Below are 25,369 nucleotides of genomic sequence, written 5' to 3'. Positions count from 1 at the left end.
AAGTTTGGATCACATTTGGTTTTGCTAAACCGAGATTTTCTGCGCCTTTGGTCGTTGTTTCGCTAGAGTCTTGGGTTGGGTATAGTTCGCTCGATTAGAGAATCTCCTATTATATATTTGGCTATAGTACGGCTGAGAATTTGTTTGTTTGTTTGTTTGTTTGTTTGTTGTAGGTACTTGTTGCGGGTCTTAAACAAAAGTCAATAAATGGTTGTCGTGTCTGATTGCCAACATGCATGCAAATTTTGCGTCCGAGTGTTTTCAATTTCTCTGTCTTAGGGTAATATTGATAATGGTATTGATTCATGATGGTATTTAAATAGTTGATACACGACTATCCCGATATTTATTGGTATTTATTCTACATGTTATGTAGAGAATCTACTTTATTGAAGACGTTACATTTTTCGTGGTGGTTTTGTAATAATTGAAAATATAGAATGTCAAGCAGATCATGATAGTAGTTTATTTAGATAGAATTTGATAACATTGATAAATTCATACAAACAGTAAAATAGAAATGATTATAGTCCATATGTGTGCATCCTGAGGGTATTTTGACAACAGGTTTAAATTTAAGCGTCCGCGAAAATAATTATTGCTATTTCTTTTGTCACAATGAACTTTGACAATGACCTTTTACTTTCCTGTATTATTTGTGCGATATTGTGATAAAGCTACATGTTGTGTATATTACTAGAACTCACGCACGTTGGCGTATATTTTACCGCATATATATAATGGGAATAGTTTGACAGGTTTGCAGCACTATGGTAAAATAAGCTTGGAAATACCTTCTATTTGCATGTCGCTATGCAAGCTGGCATTTTAAATCTGCTCAAATTTCTTCATCCTTCATTTCAAATATCGACATCAGTCTTGAGTCTGCCATGGCAAGTTTAGTTTTGACGATACTTTTGTGGGTTGGGGTGCTCACACTGGCTATTGTCTTTACAACCTTCTGTTTCATTACGGTGTACATATATTACGTACATAGGAAATATTCTCATATACCACAATTACCTATGCCCAGGTGAGTATTATGATGTTAATTACTTATATTAAGCCATTTCTGCTTAATTATAATGGGCCGTGGGTACACTCTATTATTATAATCATAATATAAAGAGTTTAGTTGCAAAAGTATTTACGAAGCTACAACTTTTGGTAATTAAAAAGATTTTTAATTTAGCCTGAATCCGTAAATATGTCCTCTCGATTTTTTAGGGCAATGCTGTTTTTACTACTAAACAATGGAACCATTGAAGGTATTTTACATACATGCTCATACAGTGAAAGAATGAGACAATGGCGAAATATCTTGTTGATATCATACTCGAGTCCAAGAAAGGACTCTCTGGTTTCTAAAAAAGATACGGAAAAGGTTTTAGAACCGCAGAATGAACGGCTCTCTTGAGAGCCAACAAACCATACAAAAAGACAGATAAGATTGGTATAGTCTTTTTTAAATTAATATATTCATAGTTTTGAATGTTATAAATGATGTTTTAATATTCATAGTTTTGAATATTATAAACCAAAAAGTATGACTTTGGTTATATATCATAGATATTTCTTTTTAGAAACCAAGATAAGTTAGTATATAGGCCTAATTAAGAACTTCTCAGCAGAAGATTTTCAAATGTTTGAAGCAAGGTTCCTGGTGTGTGTTTCAATTATTATTTGTCTTATTAAAACTGGTGAGAATTGCTAATCCCCGCTGAGCTCAAAATAAACATTATTATTTTCTCATCCAAAAGAATGAGAAAATCAAATTCTCACCATTTTGGCCGTTTCTCAAAATGTCCGTTTTCTCATCCAAAACCATGTACTATTCTAAACGTTACCGTACATATACAATGACCCCATGGTCACACTTGCATATCTACGGAAAGTGTAAATATTTTTATTTCGAATGAATGTAAGTTTTTATACACTTTTTTTATACACCGCAGAAATAATGTATCGTAATCGCTCCGTTCGTGTAAAATAACTGAGTGGTATATAGCGTGACATCCAAGCCATGATGATATGATAATCCTTGCCCATTATTCTTTCAATAATTTTTGTTCGAATTCATTTCAGTTTTTATCTTGGACACAAAAAATATTTAGACGAAGGTTATGATGAAAACAGTGACAGGTCCACCGATCTGGTACTCTACGATATGTAAGTAGGCTCCATGGCTATACCTTCCTCAGGTCAGTAAAGTAAAATCAAATTTTTTTCAAAAACGGTTAATTATTGCAGAAATCTGTTATGCTATTTGGATTCCGTGCATTATTTCCTTTCTGAAAATATATACTCACTATACATTCAGAGATATAAAAAAAAAAAATCTAAATCACTGACTCGAGAAAGGTGAACAGGCTATAGCACGGTTGTTTGATGTATTAAATGTAAAACTGTGTCGTTTTTAAATCAAGCTGAACAATGAGGGCGCTATTTATCTATATTTATAATTACTTTTATGGTTAATTATGCTAGCGAGCATGCAGGTGGGCGGATATTGGGACACAGATATTGGGATACGGTAGCATGGGAAAAACGGCATATACTGCAGTTACTGTCCATTTTTATACATAATACACAGTACTCTCACCATTGACGCGTGACCTCTACAAACAGTGTATGTTATAAGTATATGGACATTGCCTAGTTAACGTCACTGTGTGAAAAATAACCGGGCAATATTTAAATTAATCTCTGAAATTCAAGAAAATATAGTTTTGTAACATGTCCTAAATTTTTAGCTAATTTAGGTGTTTGGAAATATTCGCACTTTGGTGTTTTAGGGTATGTTATAGGTAATAGGGCATTGCCTAATTAACGTCACTGTGTGAAAAATAACCGGCCAATATCTAAAGTTCTCTCTGAAATTCTAGAAAATATAGTTTTGTAACATGTCCTAAATTTTTAGCTAATTTAGGTGTTTGGAAATATTCGCACTTTGGTGTTTAAGGAAGGATATGTAAACGACAGATAACACCAAAAAATATGAAGAAATTATTTCCAAACCGTGTTAAGTCTACAACCATTATGTTTCTGATTTTCATGAATGCTGGTTAACAATATGCACACTATTGTCTCATTTCGTAAACAAAGGCCCACAGAGTATTGTTACCTTGCGTTTGATTTATAATCGTTCACCCAACTGAAACTATAATACCAGCTCATTGCAATATCGTACAGGTAAAACAGAAACATGTGTAGTGTGGATTTAACCAGAGAAGATCTGATTTAACATAGTTGAGCTGTTTTCAATGAATGTTATCTTGGTTTAATAGCTTTTAATGGGGTTTAAGTCCTGCAAATGTCGTGGTGAATTCTACTGTAGACATGACTGCATCATGATCCCAAGTTTGGTTGAACTTGATTTTATTCTACTAACTAAAACATGTCTAGGGGAAATGTTATTTGATTAAAGAATTAATAATATGTCATAAGTAGCTCTGATCCCTGATTTACGGCTTCCGATCAAAGAATTATTTCACAGAACAGTACACGTAAAATGTTTACCTCCCTATTTCATATCCAAGTGTTTTGCATATTACAATATATTGTTAATCCTTAACATGTTCAAAAGTACATTTTTATTAATTAGAAGCATAATTAAGTGTCAATATTACTTTTTCCCTGATACAATCTTGCAGGCACAAAGAACTTGGCAGTCCTCCGGTGTTTTTAATACATATTTTACACATTACTATGGTCCTGATTGTGGATCCAAAAGCTGTCAAGGTACGTGTGCTCTTCCTCCTGCTCCTCCTCCTCCACCTCCTTCCTCTTCGTCTTCTTCTTCAAGGGGTTTGGAAATATTCGCACTTTGGTGTTTGGTGTATTGTCTCATTTGGTAAACAAAGGCACACACAGTATTATTACATTGCGTTTGCTTTATAATCGTTCACCCAACTATAATACCAGCTCATTGCAATATCGCACAGGTAAAACAGAAACATATGTAGTGTGGATTTAACCAGAAAAGATCTGATTTAACATAGTTGAGCTGTTTTCAATGAGTGTTATCTTGGTTTAATAGCTTTTAATGTGGTTTAAGTCATGCAAAGGTCGTGGTGAATTCTACTGTAGAGATAACTGCATATGTAACCAAATTTTGCAGTTTCGGCAATCCAATCGGTTGCATTTCCCAACTCAGTCACGTTTATAAACATTAATTAAGAGGGCGTCATCATCTCCCGATGACGTCATACCATCCGGCAAAGGATCGATTAGCACTTACCATTGAGAAAGGCAACACATTGGATTACCGAAACTGTGTGCAAAACAAAGTGAGTTTTACTTCGAATTGTACAATTAAAACTTTAAAAACCAGTTGTTTCAATTATTGTATCGGCTGGACTTGTTCAGACTATATGACATCACTATTTCTGTCTGTCTGTCTGTCTGTCTGTCTGTCTGTCTGTCTGTCTGTGTGTCTGTGTGTCTGTCTGTCTGTCTGTCTGTCTGTCTGTCGGATAAGTAAACCTCAAATCACCCAGTAATCCATCAACACATTTGTCAATCATAATAATGTTACATAGATTGGATTTTTAAGTGTCTGCAATCATCATATGGTATTTCTGCAAGTTTAATCAAAAAGTTTAATTTATCAACCATCCATCATATTTTATCTTCTTCTAAAACTTCAAGTTCGCATTTTACTTGTTAATGGAATATTGCCAAAGATATCTGTGAAAGTAGCTGCCAGCAAGGATCAGTGGAAAGTTTTTGCCATACATGTTTTCTTTTACTTTTAAAGGAAGTTGTGTTCGATAAACGCCATCCAAAACCAATGACGTTTTATAAAACATTTTGCTACATTTATGGACAGCGATTTACCGGGAGAGGCCTCCTTACAGAGATGGATTACGAACAATGGCATAAAAGACGTGTTATCTTAAATACGGCATTCCATCGGAAGTGAGTATTCAAAAGAAATTACTAGTATACTTCTTCGCCTTGCTGACCTTTTGCGGATAATTGCTGTTTGCGTTGTGAAGGAAAGAAGGAAGAAAGATAGGAAGAAGGAATAAAAAAGAATGAAAGAAAGGATATTTACGGCATAAAGCGCTATAAATATCAACATTTATTTATTTAACTCATTTAATCAGATGGTGTATATCAGGATTGGGGATCAGATTCTTAAGTTGGGCTAAATCTTTCAAATAGGAACAGGTATGGAATGATCTGTTTACTTTGCTATATTTCTTTTCTGTGTTGAATGTATTTATTCCGCTGAATTCTTCATTTTCTTTTCCCTTTTGAATTAGGTTTTTAAAGGATTTTATGGAGCCATTTAATAAGAGTACTTCACTCTTCATGAAGAAGTTATTGGAGAAGGCTGATGGTAAAACGGAGATAGCCATGTCGGAGCACTTCAATAGGTGTACACTGGATGCCATTTCAAAGGTACAATAATACTTAATAATAATAATTAAAGCTCCAAATACAGGCTGTATCAAAATTTTTGGTACCCATCAATTTTGATGTTAGTGAAAAGACCACCTCTTCGATATGCTCGGAATGTCCTGAATGTATGGTATAGTTTATGACTTACAATTGATCTACAAATTATTTGCATCTTATGTTGAATTTTGATGTGTCAGACTCATCCATTTCAATGAAAACTGGATTATGTTGAGATTATTCTTTTTTTTTTCTTATTATTTGCTGGCCCCAAAAGTCGAAGGTCGCGGGCCCCCAAGGTCATCCAAGTATAGTTTGTTGGATTATCATCAAACTTGGTGGATGAGATCACCATCGAGTGCCAATGAAGGTCAAGGTCATGTCAAGGTCATCCGAGTATAGATTGTTGGATTGCCATCAAACTTGGTGGATAAGATCACCACCAAACTTGGTGGATGTGATCGCTATCGAGTGCCAAAAACGGCCAAGGTCATGTCATGGTTATGGGGTAAGGGTGGGAATCGCAGGCATATATATTTGTGTTTGCTCAAACGCAACAGTGCCATCTAGTTTTTCTTCGTCGTCTTCTTCTTCTTCTCCTTCTTCTTGGTTAAAGAGCGCTTAGAATTTGATATGCTCTATAAATTTAAAGTGAATGATCGGACTAGTTCAAACATTGACATTTAAGCGTTACGACATTAATTTAATAGGTAGCCTTTGGTATGGAACTGGATATAATCGAGAAAGAGGACTCTACCTTTAATACACAGGTGTTGACTGCACTCCATGGAATGATCGTAAGCGGTGATATAGGCAATTTGGTAGGTAAACATAATAAACACAACGGAAACATAACTCCTCACATAACCCGACATAAATGTAAACATACTCATGTTGTGACAATTTGCTTGACACGGTCGTGTGTATATTGTGCATCTTGTTAGCTCCAATCTGATACCACATTTGCAGCCAATAGTTCTAGATTGATACCAGTATTAACGACCACCCAGTTGGAATTCAGGCATGCTAAGCTCAATTATCCGTGACAAGCCCCTGTTGACTATTTAATTATTAGTTTTAAACGCATGGATTGTTATAATATTTTACTGCTTTATAGACGAATCCAACGAGCCAAGCCATGGTCAGGATTTGGTCGGACATCTTTGGGTAGCCGCTAGCACCAACCTGGTGTTTTGAGCGTCCAATTGTGCAAATAAAAGCCGCCTAACACCTAGAGAAGATGCAAGGACGAGGAGGGTTAATAGAATAATATATATAATAGAGATAATTCCGCAGGTAATCCCATCGCATCTATTCATACATAGTCCTTTTGTTCGCAAGTACATCAATACATAGATACCGCGTGTAGTTAATCCGATTATTATGTATTAAGGTGTAAAACGGGTGATGAAATGCAGTTTAAAATTTCCGCCAAGGCTGAATCATTTCACATTTTGAGTGCATTGTAGCCGACGGCTACCCAACTAAAGGCTGCTAGTCAGGTGTAGGAATGCGTGGATTTGGATTCGTCTATATAAGCGGGGAAAATGCGATTGATTTTACCTCGCGGTCGTTTCAGGCTATGTCCACTAAATTCGCGGTTGTTCTAAGAAGCACGCAAACCTAATGGAAAATCCCGCTGGTTTGCTAGCTAGAAAATGAAGCCAGTTATCGATCCGTTATGAATAATTCATATTCGGTCCCTTGCTCAAGTTAATTATGGTTGGCAAATAACGACGCCGTTGGTTTTGCGAACTTTGCCTATTCATTGAGAGTATAGTGCGCCCCAATACATCAGGGCGCAAACGAGAAATGGCGTACGGGTACTTCCCATCAGGCACCAGTGATATGTTTTTCAAAGAAAAGGCCAATATTAAATGTATCAAGCGTGTATCAAATGTATCAAACAACCATGTAGGGTTAACACCCTACATGGTTGTTTGATAGCATATAACACTAAAGAAAAGTGAACCCTGATGGCGATATTTATCTTAAATCGTGTTTTCATCTTTACAAAGGGTAGACACGGGTCATTGGACACTGCCATTATATTGGGCACTACCATTAAAACATCAGAAAAGAGTAACAAATAGCAAAAATAATTCAAAAACATTTTGTCTAGAAATGTTAGAAATAATTTATAATACTTGGCTAAATTAAATTCAAGTGGTGAGTGCCACGAATTCTCTAAATTCAGTACATTTGTAAACCGTGTAATTGAATGGGATTATTTTGAAATTTTAAAACGCTTAAAATATCACAAACGAGTAGGTCTATGTTAATAAATAATATTAATATAAGCTAACCCCGTTGGGGTTCTATAATGAACCCCGCTGACAAAACTAACCGAGTGTATGGAAAATACCATACGACTGAGCAGTTTTGCCGTCTCTCTCTCTCCGCCCATCATGCCGCTCGCCGCCTGATTAAATTTAAAATATATGTAAATAGCGCCCTCCATTTACACACAAATATACAGTTTATAGAAATAGAATAAGAAATACAGAAAAGCAGAAAAAGATGAATAAGTAGAAAAAGAAACGAGTTTAAATCTGTTTTAAAAAGAGCTGGAAATATGTACATATTAGTGTGATAGTTTTTGGTATTTAGAAATTTGGCATTTAGAAAATTCGAAGTGAACACCCTTTTGTTTTTTCAATAGATTGACTTTTCATCAAAAGCAAAGAAAACGAAAGAAGATGTCATTAAAGCAGTGAGGAGTTTGCGTGAGACAGGAAGGCAATGTATCAATAAACGTATAGATGAGATGAACAGTGGTGAGGATGTTCCAGAAGACGTGTTGACTTATATCATCAAAGCTGGACAAGAAGTCAATGGGGACGACAAGGAAAAGATGGAAGTCATGATTGATGAGTTTACCCTCTTTTTCGTCGCTGGTATGTATATATAAATGCGTAGTGTCGTAGGCATCATCATCATCATCACTGTCATCATCGTCGTCGTCTTAGTTGTCATCATCATCATCATCATCATCATCATCATCATCATCATCATCATCATCCAACCCATTCTCATTCTTATTTTGTACATATGATACAAATGGTCAAAGCAGTTAAAATGTATATATATGATACAAATTAGACCATGCGCAAGAATGGATGCGCAGTAGTCAAGGATCATCATCAAATTATACGGCAGTAAATAGCGCCCTCTGTTGATCAAAATTCACTTTAGTAAGTATTTTTAAGAGAGTTAATAAATATTTGAGTTAATAAGTGACACTATAAACTATAAAAAGCAGAATTTTGTAAAGTTAAAAACTGAAGTGAGGTATGGGGCTAGCTGAGGGTGGCTACGGGGCGTTATCTCAAAGACAATATTGTTCAAGGTTGCGCCGCAGGCCTACAAAGAAACAATGTTGCTCCAAATACAATAGCAAACAAGCTTAAACTGTAAATTAGCCACCGATAGAGGGCAGGGCCCGAAGAATGAGGGAAATTATGGGGTAATTTTTTTTTTTTTAAAGTAGAAAGTGTGAAATGGGTGACGGGCTGTCTCTAAGTATGGATATGTTTGTTTTGTTATCGACAGCCCGTCACCAAGTAGAGACAGCCCGTCACCCTTAAGGTTACGCTAGCCCTAACCCTAACCTTCGGGCATACCGGCCCTGCTATATTGATGTTTTTGTTGATACTGGGACCCTAACCCTAAACCTAACCCTATAACCCCTAACCCTAATCCTAACCCCTGACCCACTAACCCCTAACCCTAACCTAACTCTAACCCTAACTTCTAACCTAACCTCCTAACCTCTAACCTAACCCTAACCCTAACCCTAACCCTAATCCTAACCTAACCTAACTCCTAACTCCTAACTCTAACCCTAACTCTGACCCCTAACCCTAACCCTAACCCACTAACCTAACCTAACCCTAATCCACTATCCCTAACCCTAACCTTAATGTAACATTGACCAACAGTAACCTTAATGTATAAAATTGGCCAACAGCAACATTAATGTAACGCAGAGGGCGCTAATTACTGCCGTGCTAAATTATACAAAATAAGCGTCATCATCACTTCAGTGAAATGCGCAGAAGTCGAATTTTTCTTAAAATGTAATATATTTACATTTTAATCTTTCTATTGCGCATGCCTTAAAATGTATCATATAAACAAAATTAGGTGTTCACGATTTGTAACATATATACAATTTAGCTAGAGAATGACTTGCATCATCATCATCATCATCATCATCATCATCATCATCATCATCATCATCATCATCATCCAAGACATTCTCCAGCTAAATTGTATATATGTTACAAATCGTGAACACCTAATTTTGTTTATATGATACATTTTAAGGCATGCGCAATAGAAAGATTAAAATGTAAATATATTACATTTTAAGAAAAATCTGACTTCTGCGCATTTCACTGAAGTGATGATGATGCTTATTTTGTATATTTAGCACGGCAGTAATTAGCGCCCTCTGTGTTACATTAACGGTGCTGTTGGCCAATTTTATACATTAAGGTTACTGTTGGTCAATGTTACATTAAGGTTAGGGTTAGGGATAGTGGATTAGGGGTTAGGATTAGTGGGTTAGGTTAGGGAATAGTGGGTTAAGGGGATTAGTGGGTTAGGTTAGGGTTAGGTTAGTTAGGAAGTTAGGTTAGGTTAGGAAGTTAGGGGTTAGGGTTAGGTTAAAGGGTTAGGGTTAGGGGGTTAGGGTTAGGGTTAGGGTTAGGGTTAGGGGTCAGGGTTAGGATTAGGGGTTAGGATTAGGTTAGGATTAGGGATAGGGGTAAGGGATTAGGGTTAGGGTTAGGGTTAGGTTTATGGTTAGGGTTAGGGTTAGGGTTAGGTTTATGGTTAGGGTTAGGGTAACCTTAAGGGTGACGGGCTGTCTCTAGCAGAAATTAGATTCTGTTATCGACAGCCCGTCATCCATATCCATACTTAGAGACAGCCCGTCACCCATTTCACACTTTCTACTTATTTTAAATTTTTACCCCATAATTTCCCTCATTCTTCAGGCCCTGCCCTCTATCGGTGGCTAATTTACAGTTTAAGCTTGATTGCTATTGTATTGGGAGCAACATTGTTTCTTTATAGAGTTCTGCGGCGCAACCTTGAACAATATTGTCCTTGAGCTAACGCCCCGTAGCCACCCCCAGCCAGCCCCATACCTCATTTCAGTTTTAAATTAACAAAATTCTGCTTTTTACATTTTATAGTGTTACTTATTAACTCAAATATTAATTAACTCTCTTAAAAAGTACTTACTAAAGTGAATGTTTATCAACAGAGGGTGCTATTTACTGCCGTATAATTTGATGATGATGATGATGATGATCCTTGACTACTGCGCATCCATTCTTGCGCATGGTCTAATTTGTATCATATATACATTTTAACTGCTTTGACCATTTGTATCATATGTACAAATTAAGAATGAGAATGGGTTGCATCATCATCATCATCATCATCATCATCATCATCATCACCATCATTCCTTACCAAACTTAAATGCATTCGTGCTGCATTAGGAGTGCATTTAGCAGCATTGTAGTAGAATGCAAAGATGGACACTGCTGCAGTGTCGGGGAGCTGAAAATTACCTTTGCCAACACCTGCAACCCTGGTTGCAAAGAATCAGTGTTTAACATGCCGTTTCTGGTGTTGGATTTCCCTTTGGGTGCTCCCAGGTGCGGGCTGGTATTTTACCAGAGTGAGGGAATGAGCGCCCTCTGCCTCCCTAGCTCAGTTGCTGAACATGCCAGCTTTAGGGCGGAGGAAACCATCAGGTTCAACGGCCGTATGTTCAAATGTCTTGGCCATATGTTTTTGCTACTGTAACGATGTAGACAGTACAGCCAGCGACACAAGCATGATGAGATATTGCTCCGTTCTTTCTCCTTCTAGTTACTCATATCTTGGTGTTCATGGCATTTGTTAGGTTAGGTTTAATACCAGGTCTTTCAAGAGCACTTGTGAGTTATGTTCCGGCCGGACTTTGTCCTTAAACTGCTGGAGAACAGTGCGGTAAGATCAGGTGCTGTTTTTCTGGTAGGGCTAGTTTATTTCCAAGGTCTCATGCCATGAGCATCAAGCTCCATCTTCATTTTTCTGAGTATTCTAAGGGGTCAAGGACGGTAGTGATTCTCTTCATATTGGAGTAGCCTATCTCAATGGCTTCACATTTTCATCATGGGCCAAAGAGCGGAAGAGGAAGATTTACTTCTCAACGGTCATTAGGCTGGTGTTGAACATGTCATCATTGGTCAACCTTCCAACACTGGCCAACATGTTCCAGGTCAGGGGCGAACTACTGCATATTGGTAGATCTCGGCTGCTGTGTGTCCAGAAAAGAAGCTGAAACAGGGCTGATCACCCGTAAAGCTGCTGGGACTGGACTAAAATAATTCCCAGTAAAACCCGCGATTACGAAAACTACAAGCAAATCTTAGCAAAAATACCGAGGGTAGAGGAGCGGCAATCTCTGTTGACTCCATGACGGACCAGCGGGAACTCGGCACACCATCACGAACTGTTGGCCCTGATTATTGTCGCCTGTCTTCCTTCAAACCTCTTGTAATATCTACTTATAATGTCCGTACTGTTAATCAACAAGGGAAAATCCATCAGCTATTTATGGGCTGTGCTGATGCAGGTATTGACATTGCCGGAATTCAAGAACATCGTCTCATTACTCCAAGCCCAACTGATGAACTTTGGTCAGACGATAGGAACTGGGTTTTAATATTCAGTTCTGCTACCAAGCAAAGACATGAAGGAGTGGGTCTGGTCATGTCCAAGCACATTCACAGATGTCTTAAGAGTGTTGAAGCTGTTTCTGAGAGGATACTATTGGTAACATTCCATGGTAACCCACAGCTTAGCATCACTGTTGTATATGCACCCACTGAGTGCTCAACATCTTCTGACAAGGAGGAATTCTATTCATCACTATCTGACCACCTGGATGGTATGAAAAAGCACAACATCCATCTCATCCTCGGCGATTTTAATGCCAGAATAGGAGCAGATAGTCATCTTTCCCATCCTTGGGTCATTGGTCCATACTGCTACCATGATTCAACAAATGACAATGGTGAGCGCCTGGTCAACACTTGCCAGGAGTACAATCTCAGACCAGCCCAGATGAGATTCTCCCAACCCAGGAACCGTCTCTGGACTTGGACCCATCCAGCTGGATCAACCCCTGCACAGTTAGATCACATTCTAATAAACAGCAAGTGGGTAAATTCTCTCCGCAACTGTCGAGCATACAACTCAGTAGAAGTGGACTCTGATCATCGTATTGTGAGCGTCCGTCTAGCTGCCAGTCTGCGAACAAGCAAAGGAAAACCTTGCAAGAGACCAAAATTCAACTGGAAGAAGTTGCAAGATCCTGATACAAAGGAGGAATTTCAGCTGGAGCTATCAAACAGATTCCAGGTCTTGAGCATGGATGATGCCACACCCATCTCTGATAGATATGAGACCTTTGAAACAGCGGTTCGTGAAGTTGCTGAGAAAGTTATTGGAAAGCAAGAGCCATGCGGACTGCCAAGTTGGGTATCAGATTCAACCATCAGACTTAAACTTGAAAGGGATGCAGCCAAAAAGCGGTACTCCATTTCAAAGTCTCGTCAAGCTAGAGAAAGATGGAGGAACTTGAACACCAGCCTTAACAACTCTTATAAAGCTGACGAGCTTGCTACCCTCAATAAGCAGATGGAAGACCTGAAGCTGGCCGACGAGATGGGGAATTACACCACCACCTGGAAAATCATACACTCGCTTTCTGGGAAGAACTCAAGGAAAGGGGTGAAAGTCAAAAAGAGGGATGGCACAGCCCCAACCAGTGACCATGAACTGCTTGAGGAATGGAAGGAATATTTTAGCTCACTCCTTAACAACGACAGTGGCCCCGCAGCTTCAGAACTTCCTGCACCAGCTGTTGAAGATCTTCCTATCATCACTGAGCCCCCAACTCGCGAAGAAGTAGTCAAAGCAATAGCAGCCATGAGGACCAACAAGGCAGCAGCATTGGACTCTGCTATAACTGCTGAAGCACTTCAGGGAGGAGGGGATAGCATGATTGATATGATTATCAAATTCTGCTTGAAAGTATTCTCAACGCTGACACCGCCATGTCAATGGGTCACAAATGTCATCATTCCTCTACCAAAGAAAGGCGACCTCTCTCTCATGACAAACTACCGTGGTATTTCGCTTATGTCCATTGCCGCAAAAGTGTACAACAAGATCCTTTTGAACAGGATCCGACCTCACATTGATCCTCTACTGAGAAGCAACCAGGCTGGCTTTAGATCAGGTCGCAGCTGTGCTCAGCAAAATACACATTTTGAGGAGGATCATGGAAGGCTTCAAGGAGTACCAACTTCCCTTAACAGTCACTTTTGTGGACTTCAAAAAAGCCTTCGACTCCATCAACAGGTCCGTCATATTTTCAGTGCTGCGGCATTATGGAATACCAAAGGTTGTGGTAAATGCCATCCAGGTGCTCTACAAGGACTCCAATAGTGCCGTTATGGTAGATGGAAGTATCTCGGAGCCTTTCCAAGTAACAACTGGAGTGCCTCAGGGTGATGTGTTAGCACCATTCCTGTTCATTATCCTGGTAGATTACCTTCTGAAGAAATCAACTTCTGGAATTGACGTTGGAATTGTTACCTACCCACGTCGGTAAAGCAGGTATCCTGCTAGGATGCTGAATGACCTGGATTTTGCTGATGATATTGCCCTGTTGGAATCTTCCACAGCCCGGGCTTAGTCGCAGCTTACTAGGACTGCAACTGCAGCAGCAGATCTAGGCCTTGTCATCAGCGCACCTAAGACAGAATATATGACTGCAAACTGTAACGCCCAATCTGTACTTGAAGTCTATGGTAGTACCATCAACCATGTCACAGACTTTAAGTACTTGGGTTCCAAGATGGGCTCTAGTGCTGGAGACCTAAAAAGAAGAAAAGCACTAGCCTGGGCAGCTTTCTGGAAACTGGAACGCCTTTGGAGAAGCCCTTCCCTGCCAATCGAAACAAAAATCAAGCTGTTTGAGACAACTTGTGTTACTGTCTTTCTGTACGGGTGTGAGTCATGGGTAATCACCAAGGACATGGAAAACAAAATCAATGCCTTTGCAACATCTTGCTACAGAGTCATGTTAAACATCAAGCGTGTGGATCGGATTCCAAATGAAACCATCTACAATCTGACCAACACTACTCCACTGGTTGCCAGAGTCAAGATTCATCAACTCAAATTTCTCGGCCATATACTGAGTGCGTCTTGAAGACGACGAGCCTGTGAAAGAATATGCCCTTTATATTCCACCACATGGGAAGAGGAAACCGGAACGACCGCGCACACTGTACTTACAGTATGTCCAGCACCTCCTGGGAGATACTGAAGGGCTATTGCAGCCAAATAAAATTGTTTTGCTTGCCCAAGATCGCAATAGTTGGAGAAAGCTTGTAGTCCGCAGCCGACTGATGATGATGAGTAGAATGCATTATGAATGCTAACAACTCCAACCTTTATAACCATAACCAGAAGGCCGCCATGCTTAACTTTTGTTGTCAAATGCATTCCGAATACAAAATGCATTCAATATGATCGAAATATAATTGTATTCAGTCTCCTATAACAATCGATTTAAACACAATAGAATGCAATGAAATTCAATGTAATCGAATGTCACTGAATTCAATTGCAAGCTATGATGAAACCTGGCGTTTCATGCATAGGCCTGTGTAGGAAGATTGAGAGAAAGCTTACCTCGTTCCATGCACGCGTATCTGTTTGATGCTTATAAAAGCAGGCTTGGGCGGTATTTTAATCGAAAATAATATATAGATTTATAACATTTGAGCTCCTCTCATATTAAAAAAAAACTTGAACTTGAACTTGAACTTGAACATGAACTTGAACTATAAATTTGATAATAACATAACAATGTTGCATAAAGTCCGAAATGGTATCCCCCACAAAGCTCAAATTTTAGGCAAATTTGCTACATTATGAGCACTTTATATAAACTTATGGAAAGCACATTTTCTATCAAACAATAATTTTACACCATCTCCCGACACACCCCAATTACTATTTTCCCCGTGCGGTTTATGCAGGCTCCGTCCAGACCAGTCTTGGAATTTTACAAAAAATATTCCATATTAAATGTCAAGTCTGTATATGTCTGCTTTAGACCTTTCCCTCTTCTTTAATTATAATGATTCCCCCATTTATAATTATTTAGGCATGGAAACCACAGCAAACACCTTGTCATTTGCTGTCATTGCTCTTGGAAGACACCCGGAAGTATTACACAGGTAAATGGGTAAACACAAGGAATTTAATGTTTAATCCCCTGACGGTTGAGTGTTTCTTTCGTTTAAACTATGGACGCCGTATTGAAGGGTCAGAGGTCATAGGGACAGTGTTGAAGCACTAGTTAATAATATAATAAACTTCTCAACAAAAGTTTGGAAAGATTTTTCAAGCATCTATATCTCAGATTATATGTGACATGTTTATATCATGTTGCATATCAATGTATAGCTACATCCCTTTTATAATGACACCACATTTGAAACTATCACGGCTGAATACACGTTTGTGATTATAGTGGAGTCTCAAACAGAATGTGCCAAATTGACCATTATTCTGTGCACTAAGCTGCAATTCCCTATCTTCACAATCTGGATCCTAATGCAATCCTCCCAGATGACGAGGTCGCCCCCACAGAGCCAGGGTAGTCAACGACTACCTACAGAATATGGGAGTAGAGAGACTTGAATGGGCTGCCATCAGCCCAGACCTCAACCCGATTGAACACTTGTGGGACCAGCTTGATCGTGTTGTGCGTGCCAGAGTAGCCAATTCAGGCAGCCACATTGAATGTCCTACGATGAATCCAGGCTGGTGCGAAACATGAGGAAGAGGTGATGGCTGTTCTGGCTTTGTATGGTTTTTCCAACCGCTATTGAGGTTAGTGACTAGTGTTGATTGAGCACACAGAATAATGGTCAATTTAGCACATTCTGTTTGAGACCCACTACATTCACAAGACAACTTGGCCGTGAAAAAAGGGATTGTTTTAAAAGTGGTGTCATTGTAAAGGAGCATAATGTGCGTCATTATAGTGCGATTAAGGAATGGCCACTCCTTCAGTCCATTTTAGTGTGATTGGACAGTTAATTGAATAAAGAACCTCATCTTATCAGTGTTATTTTTAGTGGTATTATCTATTGTATAATTTTCAGTGTTTCTCTGTGATTTTCAGTCTCAGTAATAATTTTCAAATGTATACTGTTATTTGTCATATTTGAAGGTTACAGATTGAGATAGACGCAGTGATAGGAGATAAAACATATATATCATATGAAGACATCAACAAGCTGGAGTACACAATGCAGGTAATATGCCCGGGTAATATGTAGTGTACGTTAAGCTATTCCAGTTGAAATCCGTACGCATCCTATGGAATACATGACATTAATGTCCGAAACAGGGGGTACATATTTCAAATGTAGTTACCCATTCGGGTATTAACTAACCATAGTTAAAATTCACACTGAATGTGTAAGGTCACGTCTTGCATGTCTTCTATGTATTTCATCTGGAATAGCTTATTGTAATGTTAGTTTTATGTTACCATTTCTTGCCCAATGTACCAAGTGTAATCTGCAATATCTATACATTAAATAGATATTGTCGACATATATTCTCGATGGTACATTTTGAATTTGGCAAAAGATAGTACTCCATCGGTAGGAGTGGCCAATAATGCTTATTCTTTGTTACTGACAGCACAGCTATATTGATGTACCCATTACCCAAGCTTTTCTCACATTATGCGCGAGACTATTAAATATCACATTCACTGCCTCCAGAGTGCCCTGGCAAGTAAATTATCTTGCGATTAAATGGTGATAAAAGAAGGAGAAAGATTTTATGATTAAGCGATGATACATATCATTCAAAAACATTTATAACCTACTGCAAATATTCTAACATAATGTTATTTAAGTGTTGACAAAAAATATTTTACAATAACATTTTGAGAACATTTAAAAAATATTTGTTGTAGTGTGTTTTCATACAAAATATTTTAAAACGTCCCATGACCTTTATATAACCCGACATTTAATATTATTAAAACGTTTTTATCAAAACCAAAACCCAAAATAAAATATAACATGTTTAAAACGTTTTAAAACATTTTTGTGTTTGCTGGGATGGGACAAAACCTCAACTATAGATGTAATATTGAATACGTTTTATTTTTTCATGGCAGGTTCTAAAAGAAACTCTTCGTCTTTGGCCTCCAGTTGTTGGTATGAGTCGGCAGCTCGTCTGTGACATTGATGTAGAAGGCTATACGGTGCAGGCTGGATCTAGTGTTAATGTAAGCTTTTATGGGACTTTTAGGAGTTAAAAAGATATAATATTACATTAGTTTTTCTCTACGTAGCTGCCGCCGCTAAAAGCTAGTTTGTACAGAAAATATTTTTCCATGCTCCACTGATTTGTCCGAGAAATTTTCCTGTTGAGAAAATAATACTAGCCTTCCCCCATAGCGACTCGATCGGAAGGTTTGGTTACTCGTTACAACTCTGCCATTGAGGTTATGACCTGGATGTAATAGTAAAATGGAAAATCCACACAAGAGGAATCTAGGAATCAATTGTGCTAGGTGGGTCTGAGGAATGAGTTTTTTTTAAATAAAAAAAATTAAACATCACCAAAATAGAAACATGCAGGATAAGAACCTGAAAATCTGGTCTTCATTGGCAAGTATCAGAATGTCCCAAATCTTCTGTGGTGATATTGAGGGCGTCATCCTCAGAAAATGTTACAATATGGCTTTAAAAGTAAGGAAGGTCATCCGATATATTTGGAAAATGGAATTATTTACAACTTACGTATAGGGGGCCGTAACATAAGATGTTGTCCCTTTCAAGCATTCATTCATTCATTCCTTATGGAATTACTAACATATAAATCGCTATCCTGGTACTCTACAGCATTTTATTAATGATAACTTGTAATAAATTGATATCAATAAAGTGAACAATATCATATTTTTCTCATTAACATATTGAAACTAGGAGTTCCAAATCGGTGTATTTCGACAGTTTTTTGATTATTTGAAAATATATCGATTTGGAAAGCCTAATTTCAATATGTTAATTAAAAAAGTATGAGCTCTCACTTGCTAACAGTCCATAGTAGTATTGGGTAGCACCATTCTTTGTTTATTTTTTTCTCCATTTATAGTTCAACAGTTTCTTAATGGCCCGTATGGAGAAATACTACCACAATGCGCATGACTTTGACCCTGGTCGATTCAAGTCTGATGAAGACACGTAAGTAAACCTAACTCTAGTTATGTTCAATATCAATCCTTACCTGAACTACACCCTGAACCTCTAACCTAAGCCCTAATCCTAACCTTATCCCTAAACATTACAATAACCCTATTCCTAAACATAACCCTATCCCTAACTCTAACTCCAACCCTAACATAATATTGCTAACACTGCCCCTAACTATGCACCAGATATACACATAATTATGTACACGTTATGGGCACGGTAAATGCCGTGCTGATATGGGTATTCTGTATTACAGCATACGTATGGGCACGGTATACCCCGTTGTCAAAATACCACGTACTTAAGTACAGTTATAGCGCCCTCTGTTGCTCATAATTCACTTAAGTACGTATTGTCAACGTAGTGAATAAATATTTGAGGTAATATGCGACCCCATATTAAAAAAGCAGAATATTGGTATGTTAAAAATCGAAATGAGGTATGGGCTGGCTGGGGGCGGATATTATACGGGGCGTTATCTCAAAGACAATATTGCTCAAAGACAATATTGTTTAAGGTTGCGCCGCAGGCTTATAAAGAAACAATGTTGCTCCAATGAGAAACAAGCTTAAACTATAAATTAGCCCCAGATAAAGGGCAGCGCCTGATGAATGAGGGAAATTATGTGGTAAAGAGTAAAAAAATGTAAAAGTTTTAAACATATAAATCACATAAAAATTGAACAACAGAATTCAAGTAATATGTCGATTTATTCAAAGTTTGAAAGTTCAACAGTATATGTTTTTAATTCATTTCCCCCTTTTTTGTACGATCTTCCAGAAACGTTCATCCATCCTCATTGCCAACAAGAAGATATGGTAGAACTTGTTTTCGTTTTCTGAATTGACCAAGAGTCGTTTGCCCTGTCATTATCGATAAAAAATCTTTGACTACGTTTTAGGATTCCGACTACATTGTTTATGCCATGACCCCGCATTCTGAGCTCAATTACTCATATTCATTTCTTTTCTGGTGCAGTCTTACCTCTATTCCTCATCATATTGGTACCATATCCTTTAAAAAATGAACACCACAACCGGAAGTTGGTTCTTGCATGCGTATTAGAAAATTCATTTCCGTTCCTGCTTGCATACCTGCCTCAGGACAGCATAACTGAAAGTGCAACCTTTACGCATACTTACACACATCACCCTGCCTACAGATGCAATTATTATTATTATTTTATCTTTTGACATTGCATGTCAGGCAATATTCACTAAAATACATTATAAATATTACAAAAAACCTATTGCACAGCACACAATCCATATATATTACATGTGTTCCACCAATCTGTACGAACTACTGAACTACTTACCTAGTATAAAAAGTGTGTTTCATGATTGATATGTTAAATGCACGGGTACATTTAAGCGCGCGTTTTTGTTTTTTTGCAACAGTTTTGGTTTGCCATATTTTTTTATGTCGAATCTATAATTTTGTGTTATAGAATGCAGTACACATACTTTCCATTTGCTTTGGGGCCGAGATCTTGTATAGGACAACAATTCGCTCTGGTGAGTACCCCGTAGATATGCATGAGTCATATAGGCTATGGTCAAAAAAGGTGTGACAATGATGACATTGTCTCCATTGATGCTATGAAATCAGTATGCGACGTGGTAGTGTTAGAACTCTAATCCCATTCTCTAAGGCTGCCATTGTTTGTCACTTATATCAGGGCTCTCACGCCAAGGTAGTAAAACGTCACGCCAAAGTAATAAGTGTCACTTCAAATCGCACAAACTCTCACGCATCGTCAAAATAAACTGCCCCCACCCCCCTTCTAGATTCTAAAGCGTCCTGACTTGAATGATCATGGGTCATAATGAACAATACAGTCGGAGTGCCATTCAACTTTGACGTGCTATTATTAAACTGTATGCTATGAATACGCACACAACGAAATTTCAAATTTGCTTGGTTTGGGTTGCAGTTTTAAACGCTTCCCAATTTCTCTCTACAACTCCTAAGAGCTATATATTTTATAAATAACTACAAGAAAGGCTTTCAACATTCCACACATGTTCACATAAACTTACCGTAACTTTGCAAGGAATATGATATGGGCAGATAAAAAAGTAACAAACACTACTTTATTTTAAAACTGGTGAGAGTTCATAAATCAGGAATTTGCATATGATTAGAAACATGGCTTATTAAGTTATTATCCTCATATTAAAAAAATCAAGATTTTTGGTTGGTTAAGACAAAAACCTGCTGGGATGAAAAGGGTATTTTACAAGACGGAAAAATACCAGTAAACAGTATGCCCTGCGACAATAACATTGAGAAGGTTCATGCGACCCAGTGTGAAACTGCGCGCGCGTATTTCACTGAACGCAGATGAATGGCGCGCTTGGGCGCAAGAAAGTCGCGCGCGTGTACTCGTTCATAGTTCACGCGGTATTGTTATGAAGTTGTTTACTTAATTTTCGTCGATGGGCCGAATTTGGATAACCAATTTTAACCATTATTAAAGCTTTGAATTGTAAGTTCAATATTCGATAGCTAAAGGTTGAAATTACTTGTCTGGCTAAAAATTAGAATGATTAAAGCGTTAAGACAGAAAATATCCGGGTTAGAAGTCCTTAGCAACGAAAACAAATTTTGAAGGTAAAGAAAACGCAAATATTATAAATTCTAACGACAAGAGTAGACAAAATGGAAACAAAGTAGAGAAATGTGAAGATATTTTCAGTCCAATTTATTTGTAAATTGATGATTGGCTACACATATACAATACATTTCAAATTGAATTTTTTCGCGGGAAAGGTAAAAAGCATACCCAAGAGTGCGACGGTCATTTTTGCAAAGGTCGCGCACGTTAATAATTTGACCTTTAACGCGCATGATGGCCCTCCGACTGAATAGTAGTCGGCAACACAATTCCAAAAGGTTGACAGCCCTGCTTATATGTTACGTTTTTATCCTCCTCTGTGCAAAGATGATGCTGAGACTGAGTCGCGACACCTATTGGAAGGAGCCGTGACCCCAAAAGGGTCGCGACCCATAGTTCGAAGCCCTAGATATATAGCCCCTTCATGTACTATCAGCGGATCACCTGATCATATTGTGTAGCCCATGTGTTGTTCCAGTAGAAAGTGGCTTTCGTTGGGGCGTGCAGCTGTCAAAATGTTCCACCAAATGGGGCATTCTAAAGGGCATTCTTTGATTCAATGAGTTATTACCAATGATTTGTATGAAAAAGTATGAACATAGTATCACCATTTATATTAAAATTAATTAAGATAATAAAAGTATTGTGTATGAGGGATTAACACGAATACAACTACAACGAAATCTAAGTATAAAGATAACTACGTTCTTGTTGTAAAAATGATTATTAATTATAAATCTACATGACCCTTTTCAATTTTCAGATCGAAGCCCGTGTAATTCTTGCTCGATTCGTGTCAACTTTTGATTTCGTCCTAGTACCTGGACAGAAGTTCACCCTGCACAGTGAAATCACGATGAAACCTAAGGAAAAATGCAAAGTATATCTCACTGCCAAACAATAGATACAGTGATATGGTTCAAATACACACAACTGCAGCTAGTAAGGGAAAGGTTGCATCAAACGACGGTGACGTCCCCGGACAGAAGCCGAATGAATATACACTTAGAGAAAACTGCAAATTGATCTTGCTGCCAAGATAAAACAACATAATATTATAGCGGCGTGTTTCAAATGCACAAACTAATACAGTGACTGCTCTTTAGGAAAGGACTATTATACCAATTCTTTCATTTTAGGCATTCGTTATTCTCCCTCGAATCGTGTCAATTGTCTCGCTGTCAAACAATATATGCTACAGTAGCGTGTTTCAAATGCAAAAACTAGTACAGCTCTTTAGGAAAGGACTATATACCAAACCTTTCATTTTGTCTCGCTGCCAAACAAGATATGCTACGTACAGTAGCATGTTTCAAATGCACAAACTAGTTCTTTAGGAAAGTATTATACAAAACCTTTCATTTCAGGCATGTGTTATTCTGACTCGATTCATGTCGACTTTCGACTTCTCTGTGGTTCCTGCACAGAAGTTTACCATCCTTAAGCGGGGGATGTTAAATGTTGGGTGTCATTGGCTATAGAATCCATCACACATTTTCCAAAAGGCAGCCTATAATGTCTAATAATAATTTTGTAGCCCACGGCGCCTAGTTTTAAAAAAACTTCTATATTTTAATACCCATTTGCATATTTACGCCTTTCCCCAAGTTGTAACGTATGAACCCCATATTCATACGACATTTACTTTGTTGCTCTTGAAGTCTACCCTGTATGCATTTTCTCTGTGTTGATTGCAACTGAGTTGAGCATATTCACTGAAAATATCGTGTGAGCGTATATTAATATCGTTATGAATTCGGCAGACGGCCGAATCCGGATTCGGCTTTTGGTAAATTAATTTTACGCATGCATAACATTTAAATTAGAGAACAAGGGATCAATGATGTACATAATAGAGGGCAGCATATCAATATTTTAACGGAGATCAGATGATAACTGTATAATAAGTAATCAAAAGACGGCGACATACAGGGTTAGCTAACGGTGCATCGCAGTGCGGTCACCGAAATTAACCGTTAAAAATCGATATGCTGCCCTCTATAGGTAAAGCATAGCTCCCTTGTTCTCTAATTCAAAAATAATACATGCGTAAAATGAATTTACCAAAAGCTGAATCTGGATTCGGCCGTCTGCCGAATTCATAACGATATGTACAAACATATTTGGAGTGCGTTTATTATGGTACATAACACACATAAAAGATTAAATAGTCTAAGAAAGATAATGGATTTTTTGGCTTAACCTAGAACTAATTGCAACCAAAGGTTTTTCTTCACGATGCATTTCTTTGAAGTACCCTTTATGACATACTTAAAGTCCAAAAAATCCAAGTTGCGGAAATATGTCTAATTTGCATAAATTCAAAATGGCCGACAATTGATGAAATTTTGACCATATCTCGAGATCTGAGGCTCATAAAAGAACAATTTTGCTGTCTACACATATGTTTTCAAGGGCTATGAATACACATATTATAATTAACATAGAGTTTTGGGTTCAACCTTAATTTGCATAAATTAAAAATAACCGCCATTTTAATGCATTTTTCATCAAATCTCGAGATCTGGGGTTTGTTGGCAAGCACATAGACCTGATAGTTCTATTGGACAAGCTATAATACAAGCAGTACGACCAGTGTCATGATAGCGCCTCTTCAACTTGGTCTTGGAATCCAGCTTCACCATCATTTTGCATCACGGGTTTTGATTGATAGTCTTCATGCACATGGCTACTGCTGCTCATATGCCGAGGCGAAGAAATATGAGAGGAGTGAAGCTGTGTCACAGGGGACCGATATATTATATTTCATATCTGGACAGTTTATTCAGTACGCTGCAGATAATGTGGATCTCAACATCTGCATCATTGATGGATCGGGCACTTTTCATGGCATGGGTATGATAGCTGCAAACCCTCAGGTTCCAGGATTTATAGGGCAGTGCCAAGGACAACAGTAACTTCTGATGATATTGCAAATGCTGAAAGAATCAACATTAGGTATTGGAAACCATCTCTTCCATTAATGTCACTTACCTATCAGCATATTCAGAATCTGGGGATATTGGACCCAATACCTAATCTTGATGTGCTTTGGAAGGCGTCATTACTCCTTCGATCCCCATATCCTTCCTGGTCTGGAATGATGCAGATGGTAAATGAAGGAAACCACCGTGGAGAATCTTCTGTGACGTTCTTATCAATGATTGACTTAAATCCTAGTGACCCATCATGTGTTTGTGTGTGCACATGCCAAACGTTATAATGTCACTCCCGTTGTAACCTTTGATCAGCCATTATGGTGGAAAGCTCTTTCAATCATTAGAAGAGAGCCATGTTACAGCGGTTTGCACAAACTAGTTGTCAGACTTGGTGGCTTTCACACAGAGATGAGCTATCTGGGATCTATAGGGCATCTGATGAATAGTTCAGGTCTTCATGAGCTTCTGGAACTGGTGTATGCCGCTAATGCTGTGGGCCACATGTTACGAGGCAATATCACGTGCTGTGAGTGGACATTTGCTTGTTGGTGCTGCTTTGAACACAATGCTTATTGACGATATGTATGATGTCCAGGTGATGACAAAATTGAATGAAGTAAATCAACATCCATCAGAACCAGATCCAACACATTTGTCAAGTGAAGAGCACCAATCTTCAACTGTCCCAGAGCTACAAGTTCCACAGTTTACTAATGAACATAGTTCATAATCAGTTGTCAGCTGAAGCCGAAGCCCGAAGTATGGCTAATGAAGAAAGCCACTCCCAAGCTGAAGTAGCTGCAGACATGACGAATCAGTCTGCAGTTAGACACTTGCGCTTTTGGGCAGGATTGTCTACTGACTTGATAATAGAGCAGGTTCAATGCAGTCTTTTACCGGCATCAAATTTGAGACTAGTGAACAATACATAGACAGCAGCAATACAAGACGAAGGAATCGTAGTCCATTCAGTCAAGAACCTTCTCTTCGGAGAATCGCAAGTGGTCATACAGCAGACTCAAAATGTTAAT

At 38.2% G+C, this 25,369-nt stretch overlaps 1 protein-coding gene across 1 annotated transcript; it reads left to right on the top strand.

Annotated features, from left to right (window-relative positions):
- The first annotated feature begins 712 nt into the window (after positions 1 to 712).
- LOC140145790 (cholesterol 24-hydroxylase-like) lies at positions 713 to 25,369 on the top strand. Its single transcript, XM_072167469.1, has 13 exons — positions 713 to 1,033; positions 2,086 to 2,169; positions 3,654 to 3,741; positions 4,760 to 4,920; positions 5,271 to 5,409; positions 6,117 to 6,227; positions 8,069 to 8,303; positions 15,659 to 15,731; positions 16,733 to 16,817; positions 17,699 to 17,809; positions 18,682 to 18,770; positions 20,230 to 20,296; positions 22,163 to 25,369. Exons 1-13 carry the CDS (start codon positions 891 to 893, stop codon positions 22,301 to 22,303), a joined length of 1,527 nt encoding a protein of 508 aa, XP_072023570.1. The 5' UTR covers positions 713 to 890; the 3' UTR covers positions 22,304 to 25,369.

Source organism: Amphiura filiformis, chromosome 2 (assembly GCF_039555335.1).
Source record: "Amphiura filiformis chromosome 2, Afil_fr2py, whole genome shotgun sequence".
NCBI classification, from domain to species: Eukaryota; Metazoa; Echinodermata; class Ophiuroidea; order Amphilepidida; family Amphiuridae; genus Amphiura; species Amphiura filiformis.
The sequence above is the reverse complement of the archived record's forward strand: the minus strand, read 5'-3'. Positions and strand labels throughout refer to the sequence as shown.